General features: G+C 58.8%; 1 protein-coding gene across 1 annotated transcript; it reads right to left on the bottom strand.

Annotated features, from left to right (window-relative positions):
• Positions 1-1,769: 1,769 nt before the first annotated feature.
• On the bottom strand, positions 1,770-10,090 carry PRDM12 (PR/SET domain 12). The gene is made up of 5 exons (XM_055720845.1): positions 9,833-10,090; positions 8,869-9,059; positions 7,730-7,885; positions 3,389-3,500; positions 1,770-2,405 (listed from the first exon to the last, which is right to left on the bottom strand). The coding sequence occupies exons 1-5, from the start codon at positions 10,044-10,046 to the stop codon at positions 2,023-2,025; spliced, it is 1,056 nt and encodes a 351-aa protein (XP_055576820.1). The 5' UTR covers positions 10,047-10,090; the 3' UTR covers positions 1,770-2,022.
• Positions 10,091-13,441: the final 3,351 nt, after the last annotated feature.

Raw genomic sequence — 13,441 nt, 5'->3', positions numbered from 1 at the left:
GCCGACACCCCCGGCTGAAGGGCGGCCCCAGGGGGCGGCTGGCCTGGCGGGAAGCAACACCCCCAGTTTCTAGGGGAGCCCCCTGGTTGTGCCCCCCATCTGAAGGTCATCCTTGAACCCCGTTCGGAGGGGGCAGGTGGGCTCGGGGGGTGCCCCCCCCCCCCCCCGCACCAGGGGGGCTGCAGGGAGGAGGGCGCCCAGGCCTGGCTGGAACATCTCAGAGGGGCTGGGAATTTACCCCTTTCCTTGGCAAAGCTGTTCCAATGGTAAATAGCACGTTGTGTGGAAGTTTTAGTCGTTTAATTCAAACACCAGTTAGGCTCTTGGAGCTGGTGGGAAAACACCAAGGAAAAGGAAGCTAGGAACGTCCTTCAGCATCCTCAGGACCACAATCAAGCATCACTCTTTCAAACAAGACTTGCACCTGTAGCCCATCACAGCTGAAATATGACCGTTAATTCATGGAAGATACCAAAGGATATCAACAGCTGTTGTTTCAAATAGACTGTGCACATGGAGGCAGGGAGGTACCAGACCGGCTAATACCCCCGGTTCTGTAGTTAGCCAACGCACACCCCTTTTCTTTCAGACCTGTAAAGGAGCTTCTGTGGCCCAGAGCTGACCTTTCCTCTTCCCAGCTGCACTGTTCGGTCCAACAGGCAATGCTACATCTCCTTATTCACCTATTACTGTCCTGCTTTAAAACATCAGTCCTCCCAACCGCTACGTCCTTCCCCTGGCATGGAACAAAATAAAGCTCTCCATGCTATCCGTCTTCTAAATGATAAATGTTCCAAGTAATTTTTATTTAGAATACAAGAGAGGTACAAATGTATTTACACTGTGTACATATACAATCAAATAATATATAATATCAAAGTTTTGTAAATAATGTTTACATAAATATTTACAAAGTTAAAGTGACAGGTTGTTTGTTTTTTTTCTTTCTGGAAGTAAAACAGTTTGTGAGAACTTTATACATCTTAGACTTATAATTAATATTAGAATACCTTCTTTCAAGCTTTATGATACACAGCCCTGCTCTCTCTCGCACGTGGCAGGACTCCAGAGGGCGCTTAGAGTTGTCCTTGGGGACAGAGCTGGCCCGAGGACGGGTTTTCTCTGTCCCCAGAGGACGGTAGAAGTAACAGCTGAAATGTTCCCTCACGGCTACGGGGAGCGCTGCTCCCACGGCTGGAGCAGGCACACACAGCCCGGCAGAGCACAGGGTCCCCCAAAAAACCGGCCTGTGGATGGGTGCTTCCAGCTAGCACGTCGTGCTGGGGGTGTCCCCCGGCAGGGGGCCTGTCCCCCTGCCCACGGCACCGCTCAGAGGGGGCTGCAAACCCCAAAGCACGACTCGGGCTGCAGGAAGGCAGGCGAGGGGGTTCGGGTGGGGGGAAAATGCAACTGTTTGCTAAATCGGGGCTCCCGAGGAGGGAAACGTGTCCCTTGGAAAGGGCCACCAGGCCCAAGGCTGCCCCTGGGGTAACCAGGCATGGATGGGGGGGCTGCAACGGGGCTGTGCCAGCCTGTCAATGGGGCACGTGTCTGCTGGGCACTCGCTGGAGCAGAGGAAGAAGGATAAGAACAGCTTTTCTTTCCATCAAATTATCTGTAAAACCCAGGTGTGACTCATCAAGGCCCAGCTTTTAGGCTGCCCCAGCCCTCCCCCAGCGCACCAGCAAATCCACGCAGGACATCCTGCTGTGTCCTTTTCCCCCTCTCCCCCCTGCCACCCCCAGGGACCAGCAGCCCACCCCACCCCACATCTCCCAGGGGAGGATCCCGCACGGTGCCGCTGCGCCAGCAGCTTGCAGAGCTGGGGGGGGGTCCCCTTGCTCACCGAACAGCCTGCCCCTGCCAAACCCCATGCAAACGGCGATGCTCCAAAAACAGAACGGCACCCCCCCTCAACACACAAGGCAGCCCTGTCTCTGCCCAGCTCTGCCCCCCACCCCGTTCACTGCATGTCTCAGCGCCAGTCTTTGCTGTCCGAAGACCCGCTGCCGCGCCAGGGCTTCACAGCACCATGGTGGGGATGTGATGGGCCAGGGATGCAGGATGGGGCACGGGCAGGGCTGGCGAGTGAGCCTGCAGGGAGGCGTTGGGGGGCCGATGGCGGGCGCTTTTCTGGTGTGCCCGCAGCCCGGCGAGCTGGGAGTAGGCACTTTGGCAAACCTGGCACTTGTAGGGACGCTCGCCGGTGTGCAAGCGGACGTGGTTGCGGAGGGTAGAGGACTGGCTGAAGCGGCGGTTGCAGAAGCGGCACACGAAGGGCTTGTCCAGGGTGTGGATGCGCATGTGGGAGCGCAGGTTGCTGCGGGAGTTGAAGCCGCGGTGGCAGATGACGCAGCGCATGCGCCCGGTCGTGCTGGCCCCTGTCTCCACCGCGTGGAAGTCCTCTGGGGACAGCAGGGGACAGTCAGGCACTGCCCTCCAGCACAGCAGCTCACCCCCTCCCCAAACCCCCAAGGTGCTGGCTGCCCTAAACAGCCGCTCTGTGCCCCCTCGCTGGCTCCATGCCCACCGGGGGTGCCTGCTCGTGGAGACCCCCATCCCAGGCAGGGTGGGGTCACAGGCTGGCACTTAGGGCTTTGGGAAGGGGCTCACCCAAATTTAGGTAAGGGGGAACACTCAAGCCGACCTGCCTCCCCTACAGATGGGCACAAAAAGCACTTTTCCCCTCCCTGGGCTGCCAGCAGACCTGGAGGGGTGAGCACAGCAACCCCCAGCACACAGCCCAGGCTCTTCAGCAGCAGCACGCTGTCCCTGCAGGGGTCCCAATTTCTCCCCTGCTCTGCTGGGCTCCGACCCAGCGCTCTCAGAGCGGGGAGTGGGGCTGGGGAGCACAGACGGAATCCAGCTCCAAACGCAGCATCCCCCCAAAGTGCCCAAGAGCTCTGCTGCCTGCCTGCAGAGGAGCGTCTTGAAACCACCAAGACTAGCAGAAAGCAAAAACCCGAGGAGAGAAAAGCCTCCTGTGATGGTGACTTGGGGAAGATCTGTTAAATGCAGAGAAGGGTTGTAGGCAGCTGCACCCACTCGGCGTTTCACAGTACGCTGGGGCTGCCTTCCTCCTGCTTACACACCTGCCGTGCTCCTCCCTGCCTGGCTGAGTCGGGCAGCAGCTGCTGGCCACCACACTAGCAATAGCCACGGGGAAATCAGCCTGGAGGCAACCCCCCCGGGCCACTGGGGACCTGCTCAAGCTGTAAGGATCTGTCTCACAGTCCCTATGTTTGTCCCCAGGGAGCTGGGGGATCTGACGTATTGCCTGGCATGTCCCTGCCTCATCCCCACCCCATGGCCTCAGACCTGCGGGCAGGGTGAACAGAGAACGGGGGGGGGGGATGCTGCGCTCATGGCTGTTTCCGATGTTACCTACCATGTTTGCTCTTCTTTTGCTCCTCTTCCAGCCCTGGCACACCTGGGATGCCCAGGAAGGTGTTATGGGAGTTCCCGTACCAGACCAGCAGCTCTTGATCCGGAGGAATCATCTAGAAAGAGAGATAGAGAGAGCGGTGTCAAGCGGGGTGATGAATGGCTCCCCATGCATCCTCAGCTGGTTGCTTCACACCTACCCTGGCTATACCCCACGTCCTGCGAGACCCTGCTGCCGTCTGGGACCTGCCAGCTGTCCCCAGCACGCCGCGGGCAGGCATGCCACGGCCCAGGCTGCAGCACTGGAGGCGACGGCACAGCTCAGCACCATCCACCACTGGCACAAACCTGCACCGGGCTCTCCCCAGGCCAGGCCACAAACACCACCACAAACAAATAACCAGCTACAGAGCACAGGGATGGAGCTGGGGTCTCTGGAGTAAAGAACCCAGAGGTTTCTGCAGCTTGGGGAGAGGAGGACATGGTGGCACACAGAGAAATAAGCCATTTGTGGACCCACAGACTACAGCAAGGCACAAGTGACAGAGACCAAAGCAGGGAGCCGTGACATGCCCTGGCTCAGTGCTCCTGCGGAGCCTTTTGGCCCTGGACAGAGCCAGCAGCACCCTCCTGCTGCAGGGCACAGGCAGCATCACCCACTCGACCCTGCTGGGGCTTATTTAAGAAGGGGGAAATGCAGAAGCGCCAGCAAAGGGCTCACCAGCCCAGGGATTGGAGGGAAGCTCGGGGGCTGCTATAGGAGAGTGTGGCTCAGGGGCAAGATGCTGCTTACATCCCACACCAAAGCCGCAACGCCTACAACAGCCCAAGGAGATCTATAGGGCCAGGGAAGGGCTTTTGCACCACCCATGTTCCCATTTTCCTGAAACGATAGCATTTCTCCTTCCCTTGTTATTCCCGTTATGTCCCGACACTGCCAGAGCAGCCCAAGTGAGCAGCCAGGTAACGCCGCTCAAGCCTCCCTGTGGGAAGCAGCCGTGGCCGGGAAGACAGATGTTCTCCAACCAGTTCAGGCAACACCGACAACATCACTGTATTAAAAAACACACATTTTTTCCCCCTTGCAGGTCCCTAAGTGTTAAGAACCTAATTTACAAATGGGAAAGTCCTACATTTCAGAGGATGGCTTTCCATACGCAGGGTAGTCCAAGAAAAGCATCATCCACATGAAACACAGACCATAAGCTAGATCATCCGAGTACTGAAAATGTGCCTAATTTTAAGCAGCTGAAAGCAGTGGAAATTTGACTTCATATGTTTAAGTGTCCAGCTGCATAAAGACCTCACTGGGGCTGTAGAGCAGGAATTTGGGAGGCAAGGGAAGCTGGTGTCATTTTGCGTCCCAAATCAGCTCTGTTTCTTGCTGTCATTTTCTCTTAACAGAAAATGAGTTCTTTTAATACAAGCAAATAGAAAGGATAAAATACATTGCATGCGTGCATACGTGTGTGTGTGCATGTTTTATTCTGCTGGAGCTGGTGTGCCTGTGCCAGCAGTGGGTGAGCACTCATGTGCATACACCGCAAAGCAATTTAAATTGCCCCCCAGGAATCTTGCGGCCTTTAGATCAAAGTCCAAAACTCACTGTCCTCGCTTGATTTTCCAGCAGCAGCAACTTGGAATTGCTGAGGAAGACAGGAAAAACAAACTAGCAAGTAAGGGCAGAAACGGGCAAAACACATGAAAATATGTAAGGCAAATATCGAAAGAGGCACCCAGTAAATCTGATTTTGTGGTGGGTAGGTTGGAAAGGCATCCTAAGAAATACCGTGCTGGGGTTATGGCACAGCAGAGGTAGGCAGAGCGACGGGCCAGGCAGCTCACGGTGCCTGCCGGGGAGGGGGTGCAGCAGGCTGTGTGGAGGGGCCCCCCAGCTGGTAGGGGTGGAGGGTGACGGCAGACTGCTGGTGAGAGCGGGCACCCCTACGTTCAGTTGGTGTTGGCGTACCCTGCCCGAGACAGAGCTGGTCCAGCTGGTCCAGGGCTGGTGCTGCACCCCCAGTCCAGGGTTTGTGGTGAGGGAGGTGACAGGGCAGGAGGGGTGGGTGATGAGGGGGGAGCTCGCTCCAGTGCAGGATGCTGTGTTTGTGTGTCTGTGACTCTGCTCATTAATCCCTAGCGCAGAGAGAGAACCACAAAAGGCAAATCCTCTCTTGCTTTTCCTTTTCTTGTTGGGTGCACAAACTCCAATGAGTCCGAATAAGCAATCGGTTTAGGACTGCATGTGTGTGTGCACGCACGTGTGCCTGCAGGCATGTTACACAGGTGGGAACGGGGTAATGATGCAGATCCTCGACCTGTAGTGCCCAGTTGTGACCCAGCTCCTCGCACACTCCATGTTTCCCTTCCTTGCACCCTCACACTGAAAGCCCTGGCCCCTTCTGCTCCTCCCGGTGCGGAGGGACCCATGTCGACCCGGTGGCGGCAGCAGCAGGAACACTGCCGGGTGCCTGCTGTGCCCGGGGAGCACACTGCAGCATAACAGCAGGCACCCTTCATCCCCACTTTTACCTCCCTGTCACTCGGGATTCAGCGTTCTCAACTTTTCAACTTTGCTGCTTGTGCCAAGGGAACTAAATTCATCCTGCTCTGGAGCTCATTGCTACGGCCCCAGGAGCAAGCCTGCAGATTGACCACGACTATATGGGACCTCTACAGGCACCTCCCCAAATATTGGCTTATCTGCCCCATCGTCCATGCATGCACAAGGTGTGAGAATTCCTAATTCCACCACGGCTACCCGGGATTATTTTACTTATTTGCATAATGTAGGAACAGTAATAAAAAACAATTCAGCTGCTGTCACAACAGGCACAGCTGCCCATAGGAATATCAGATCTTAAAACTGGGTGCAGCTGAAGCCTACAGATGAGCATCCAGGATGGGGAGAGCAGCACAGAGGTGCTCGGGGCTCTTGCTTGCAGCGCTGCACGGGGAAAGGCAGCAGAGCCCCAAGAGGCACATGGGACTCTCCCGCTGCAGAAGAAAATAACCTGCTCTCTTCTTACCCACCCACTTGCCTTTCCCATCCCACTGCGGCAATCCCAAACCCAGCCCTGATGCTGGATCAATGCAGGATTAGGCCACGGTCCTGTGCCATGGAGCATGTGAGCATCTGCCCCTCCGTCAGCCAGCGCAGGGCTCAGGCAGACCTGGGGAGCTGCCCCCACCCATGGAGCAGCCAGCGCTCGCCCCTTCCCCAGCTGAGACCCTCTCCCAGCTGCGGGCAGCGCGGGAGCCTGTGCTCCTGAGCGGGTGACACTCGGGCCCCGGTACTGGAGAGGGACAGTCCCACAGTGCTGCTCTGGGGTGGAACTGGACATGGTCCCTCCGTGATTCTAAGCCGAAGCAGCTGCACAGGGAAACCTCCCTGAGCTACCCACCTTCCTCCACCTGCAACAGCATCGGGTTGTGGGGACACTGTACACAAGCAAGGCTGGTCCCCACTGTCACACCTCTGGTACTGTGTGACTTGTACGCACATGGCATCAATAACGCTGGGGATCCAGACACCCACCCCCCCCCCAGCATCTCCCGTGGGGAGCTGTGGGTGCCTCCAGCTTTTACCCCACAGCACTGCAGCCTGTGCCCTGGGACATCCCTGGGACCCAGCGCCTGCCCCCGCTGCCCCACCAGGCCAGCACCCACCAGCACTTCATACAGCAGCACATGGGCAGGATGAGTCCCTTCCCCACAGCCCCACTGCAGAGAGCCCGAGGCACGGCTGTACCGACCTGCATCCCGCCCGCTCTGCAGCTCCCTGCCTGGCTCCTGCAGCCCCCATCCTCCTCTCATGCTCCGTTTACAGCCGGAGCTGCTTGCGACCCCCAGATAAAAGCAGTGCAGGGTCAGGCGCAGCACCTGCACTCAGCACCCGCGTTTCATGGAAACCCCCAAACCTCCCTCTGCTACAGAGAAGCAGGTTGTGCACAAAACCCCATTTTTCAAGAGACCACCAAACCCCTGCTCCTACCCGAAGCCCTGCCTGGGCCAGGATTGCAGCTCTTATGCTTTACATCCCAAAACCATCTTGGACAGCGTTTGCTCTCCCTCTGCTCAGCACACATCACCCCATGATCCCACGGAAAGGGGACAGAGAAGAGAAGGGCCCTTTGCTGCTCCCTGAAGCCCGTGCAATAGCCATTCCTCATGGTGCCTACCTGTCTGGGGAGGGGGTCTGGTGCCAGGGATGGCAGAGCTGCCCTGTGCTCCCACATATGCCCCAGCAACAGCCCAAAGAACAAGGAAGGGTCTGCGGGGTCGGGGGTCCCAGCACCCTGCTCCCCTCCTGCGGCCACCCCAGATGCCTTCTGGCCCTGCTTACCTCAATGGCCTTGTAGAAGATGCTGTTCCCAATCTGGACCACCTCCAGGTTCTGCTCCTGCTCATTCCGTGCACATTTGATGTAGGTCATCCAGCTGCGGTGGTCCTCCTGACTGGCATCAATGAAGTACCGCACCGTGCCATCTTCATTGAAGACCTGGGAGGCGGGGAGAGCAGTTGGTAGCGATGCTGCCCACAGCGGACTGAGCCCCTCCACCTCCTGGGTGAAGTCCCCAGCCAGGGCCGAGCTCAAGGCCAGCGCGGTTTCGGGGCTGAGACCCTACCAGCAGCTGGAAGGTGCCCGAACCCTTCATGGTGCCGGAGCATCCGCAGCGGGGCTGAAGGGTGCCCTGTGCTTGCTGGGCGGGCATGGCTGGCCCCATCAGCCTGTGCCCACCCGGATAACCCAGCTCCCGGCCTCAGTCTCCCTCTCAGCAGAGCCCCACAGGCAGTTCACCCCGAAGGGGCTACTCAGCACCCCGCAGCTTCTCGCAGGAGCACCCCTGGGTGGAGGGGAAAGCGCCTGCCAGACCCAGCCCTTGGAGGAAGACGCTTTGCAGGGTGGCAAGAAAAATGAGGCAAGTTTCTATTAGGCGTAAAATTATAATAATAATTAAGAAGTGCAAGTCTGACACTCAGTGAAACAAAAAAAAAATATAAGAAAAGGGGGGGAAAACCCCTCTACTAGCTGGGCATTAATGCGCGATGTCGTGGCAGCTCAGATCCCCCCAACCCCACGGCTTCCCTCGGGGTTAACTGCGCCAGGGCTGGGACAAAGCGGGGGACAGGGCAGAGCTGGTTCCTGCCGCTGTGCCCGGCGCGGGCAGCTGCCAGCCAGCTGTTTGACCACGACGGGGAAGGAAGGGCAGGACCGGGTGTGATCCTGCTGCCTTGGACACAAGCGGCAGCGTTCCAGGGCTCTTCCGAGAGCTGGCTGCACCCCGAAAGGCTGAAGAAGCCTGGCCCTTGTCCTGCCCCAAGGGTCTCCCAACCCCGCCTGCCCTGGAGGAAGCCAGATCTTTGCATGAACGGGGAAACTGAGGCACGGGGAGGCTGGACAAAGGCCCCAGGCCCCAGCACCCCATCTCTACCTCTCCCCAGGCCAGTCGGGGCTGGGGGTACGGGGGAATGGGTCGTTACCTCCCACATGAGGTTGTTGTTCTTGCACAGGTCCACATGCTCGGGCGAGATGACCCTGCCCGTGAAGGGTCCCATCTCGGTGCCAGCCTTGATCCAGGTCTTGGAGAAGATGCCGAGCCCTTCCCCGGGGATGGAGCTCTGGGCGATGATCACTTCCGACGGCAGCACCAGGCTGGACAGCTTCTGCACCTCTGCGGGCGGGGGACAGGGCTCGGAAAAGGGACCAGCCGCGGGGGTGCCGGGGAGGGGGGCAGCGGGGACCCCTCCCCGCTCCCAGCCCAGATCCCGGGTCTGAGCCTTTTAAAACGCCCACCCGGGCTCCTACAGAGCGGTACAAGGTCCCCCCCGGGCACTGAGGAGGTACCTGGGAAAAGCAGCCCGGGCTGGGCGAGGGAGCGGGGCTGAGAAAGGAGGTTAAATGGTGTCTATTTCGGCCCATCCAGCAATTTGTCATGCTGTTAAAGTGATCTGCATTCATTAAACTCAACTAGAAAGAAATTGCTAATTCTAAATTCATTAGTCCTTTAGGAATGCTGTAGCGGTACATTGTGCCTGAATGGCGCAAGGGCTTGTTTAAAAGGGCCCAGGAATTCCTCTTACAAAATGGGGAGATGAGATGGTTGACATATCGTGAATGGAAATGGAATTAGCCTTCATGGTAAATTAAGAGAGGAACAGAAATCCGAGAGGGGGAAAAGGGAGCCGGGACGCCCCGGCGATGCCGGGGCGAGAGAAAAGACATTGTCCCGGGCGGCTGAATGCGGGGCGCCCCCGGCCCCCCCGGCCCCCGCCCAGCCCGCGGTTTAAGTGGGAACTTTCTCAGGTCAAGCCCAAGTTAACCAAATGAATTTAAAGCCCTTCTTAGACCCCAGTCAACTGCTATTACACGCTTGGGGAGCGCGGGCCGCCGGGAGCCGGTCCCGGGGCCGGGGGGGGGTGTCCGGGGAGGGGGGGGGGCACTCACCTCCGGAGAAGGACTGAGCCAGGACCTCGGCCGTGAAGGCGGTCTTGGGGCTGCTCTTCTCCTCGAAGAGCTGCTCGCCCAGGACGTTCCGCCAGCGGCCGTAGAGGAAGCTGTGCAGGATGTCGGAGGTGATCACCTCGGCCAGCGAGAGCCCCTGCGGCTTCAGCCCGGGCTTGAGCACCAGCGCCTCGGCGGGCAGCACCGAGCCCATCATGGGGGCGGGCGGGCCGGGCGCGGCGGGGCGCGGGCGGCGGGCCGGGCTCCGTGCCGCTCGGCGGCTCCCGCCCGGCTATATATGAGCTTCATTGACCCTCCTAATTGGTTATTAATGACCTCCCTGACGTTGGCGGAGAGACTGGGGCTGCCGGAGCGAGGCGAGCCGTCGGAGCCCCCCCCCTCCCCTCCTTCCCTCCCCTCCCCGGGGGTGGGGTGGCTGGAGGGAGGGACACGGCGAGCACACATGCACACGCATGCACACACACACACACACACACACACACACATACACACATACACACACATACACACACATACACGCATCGGTTCAGCCCCCCGCAGTCCCCTGCCCTGGCAAACCCAAACCCGGGCACCTGCCCCCGGGAAGGACGAAAAAGCAGCGAAACGGGCAGAAATACCCTTGCCGGTGCCCGCGGACGGGACGCACCCTCGGGCCCGGGCCCGCTCCCTTCCCGGCCCCCGCGCTCGTTTTGGGGGTGAAACGCGGCGCTTCGGGGCCGCTGGGCACCACAACGAAATCGGCGGCCCCGACGGCTCCAGCCCCCGCCGCTGGGCAGCGTTCGGCCCCCGCCGCCCCCCGGGAACGGGCCGGGGCTCCCTCGACGGGTCCGAGCCGCCGCGGCTCCCCGCTCTCCCCTGCAGCCCCGGCCCGGCTGCTCGGTACCGGCGGCCCCGGGAGGCGCCGGCGCTGCGGTCCCCCAGATCCCGAGGAGGGTCTCCAGGCACGGGGAAGGGGGTTCGCGCCCCCAGAGCTCGCCCGGCTGCAGCCTCCAGCCCGGTCCCCAAACCCGCATCCCCCTCGCGTGTCCCAGAGGAGGGTGAGAAGGGCTGGGAATCGTGCCCACGGGTGGAAGGGGCCGGGGTGGATCTCCCACCTCCCCGCAACGGCAACCGTGTCCTGCCGCGTCCCCCCAGGGCGGGACCCCCCCCGGGGGCAGGCTGCAGCATCCCCGGGGCTCCGCCGCCGCAGCGCTCCCGCCTGCCGCCCCAACCCGGCCGGGTTCCCCCCGAGCCCCGCCGCCGCCCCCGGCCCAGCAAGGTGCCACCGCAGCGGTCCCCGCACATTCCGGGCTCCCCTCCCTCGGGGCCCGCAGCTTTGCCCGCTCGGCAAAGGGTTAATCTTCCCTGGATTTAAACCCAGTCCCGCTGTGTCGGAGCTTAGAGCCCTCTCCTTCGCCTTGTTCTTTTGATTTTCATGGGGACGAGGGGCTGTAAAGGGCTGGGGGGAGAAGGATGGGCCCCCAAATTCCTCAAGAGCTCAATGGCCAGTTCCAGCCCCCGGGCAGCCCCGCCGGGGCCAAAACCGTGCCCGGGGCAGGAGCTGGGCACGGCCAGACCCCCCGGGCCGCGGGCCGGTGCTTTACGGGGTGAAGCTGTGGGGCGGCTTTTCCCCTTGACGCAAATGCTGTTACAATCCAGGTGCAATTATTTCTATTAACTCAATCAAGAAGAGGCGCAAATGGCAGGAATAGACCCAAACCCGCCGTTCGGAGAGGTGTTTGCCCGGAGAGAGGCAGCGCTGCCCGGGAAAGGGGAGGTGTATAACCTGCCAGGGTCCGGTTTGGGTTTTAATACGCGTAAAAATGAGTTTAGTTTGTTTTTCTGGACTTTGGCTACAGGAGCCGTCCGCCGACGTGGCGGGTGTATTTCAGCTTTGCTAAATATAACGCATCAGGTGGAAAGCTTGCACGACACACGTCTTCCCCCGGCTGCCGAGGCAAGCGATCCCCTCGGATTGCTTTTTTTTTTTCCTTTTTCCCCCAGGAAACACATCAACCCTCAAGTTATCTCGGGATAAAAAAAAAAAAAAAAAAAAAAAAAAAAAAAAGATGTTCTTAAAACCTCTGCGGCTCCCGTGCGGGCTGCGCTGCAGCCCCGGTCCCGGCTGCGGGGGGCTCGGGGGTGCGGGGGGCTCAGAGGGGGGTGATGGAATAAAGGTAAAAAGAAAAAAAAAATCCTTCCATTTTCTGCGTGGTTTTAAATATCCCCAGCTGTTTCCCAAAGCTTCTTCCCGGTCCTAGGAAGGTGCTTTGGTGTGTGTGTCGCGTCGTCCCCCCGTCCCCCGCCCCCCCCCCCCCCCCCCCGCCTCGTTTCTCTTTTTTTAATATCGCAGTTATCCCTCCTTTTTAACATTTAAGAGGAAACAAGTTTAATATTCATGGCTGTTAATAGAGAAGGGCCATTATCGCCGCCCCATTGTTCTGAGCCCCTCACAATGCTGCTTGTATTTTCATGTGTATATTCCCAAAGTTCCTTCTGAGCGTTTAGTGAGCACTTTAATATTCATGGGTGTTAATAGAGAAGCCCTCAGTATATTGGCATATTGTTGGGAGGTGTACATATTGGTCTGACTTTGAATAGCCACAGTCCTCTTTTCTTTTGCTCTGTTTTGCAGGGTTGATGGGCCAGGAGTAAATGGGCATTTTTCCCCCCCGTCTCCCCCTTACAGAGAGAACATCTTTATTCCAGTCCCAGACTTTCTGGTTTCCCATTCAGGACCCTCAGAAATAATGTCAGGCAGAAGAAAAGTGGAGCAAATCAATCTTTCATGGTCTTTTTGAGACCAATTTGACATCCATGGACTCTTCTTTTCTTTCACAGCCTACAAGGGGATGGTCAGGATCTGGACAAGGTTGGGGTCTGATGAGGGGAGACATGGGATCATAATGCAGCAAAGAGAGAAAAGAAAAGCAAAACAAGAAAAGATTGCAGGGATGGGGTGATGGAGGAAAAATGAGGGTGAATGACAGTGCAAGAAAGGAGATTAGAGCCCAGCAGCTGCTTTTTGGGGGGCGGGGGGGAGGGGGGAGCTCTCTCCCCTCTTCCAGCCCTCCGCATGAATAGGATTTGAACAGAGCGGAGATTGATTTATAGTTATTGCAGTTGAACATTTATTGCTCTTAAAGAGTGGCGGGGAGAAAAGAGAGAAAAGGGGCTTGAAAAGCTCCTTTCTGTATTAAAGAGGTATCAAATGAAGACTGCTGAGATAATATACAGTGGCCAATGGGAATTTGATTTGCTTTAAAATTTAACTCTTGTGGGGCCGCCGCGGCCGGGCGCGCCGGGGCTGGAGCCGGCCCGGGCGCTGCCTCCGCGGACGCGCAGGGGCGCGGAGCCGCCGCTGCCCCGGGCCGCTGCCCCCGGTTCTATCCTCTGCCCCCCGGTTCTATCCTCTGCCCCCCCGGTTCCACCCTCTGTGCTGCCCCCCCCGGTTCCGTCCTCTGCCCCCCCGTTCCGTCCTCTGCCCCCCGCTCCACCCTCGGAGCCTCCCACCGCCCGGCTTTACCGGGGGAATCTCCGGGCGGCTCCCGGGCGCGGCAGGCAACGGCTGCAGCCGCGAAATTAGGGTTATTTCTTCTTTACTACGATTTT

Source organism: Falco cherrug, chromosome 9 (assembly GCF_023634085.1).
Source record: "Falco cherrug isolate bFalChe1 chromosome 9, bFalChe1.pri, whole genome shotgun sequence".
Taxonomy (NCBI): domain Eukaryota; kingdom Metazoa; phylum Chordata; class Aves; order Falconiformes; family Falconidae; genus Falco; species Falco cherrug.
Note: the sequence above shows the minus strand (reverse complement) of the source record. Positions and strands in the feature narration are given on the sequence as shown.

Excerpts from the sequence above, each read along its gene's own strand:
- PRDM12 (XM_055720845.1), bottom strand. The coding sequence starts at position 10,046 with ATGATGGGCTCGGTGCTGCCCGCCGAGGCGCTGGTGCTCAAGCCCGGG. Across the intron at positions 9,060-9,832 it reads GGCTCAGTCCTTCTCCGGAG|AGGTGCAGAAGCTGTCCAGC; the intron begins GTGAGTGCCCCC and ends CCCCGCCCGCAG. Across the intron at positions 7,886-8,868 it reads ACAACAACCTCATGTGGGAG|GTCTTCAATGAAGATGGCAC; the intron begins GTAACGACCCAT and ends CCCGCCTCCCAG.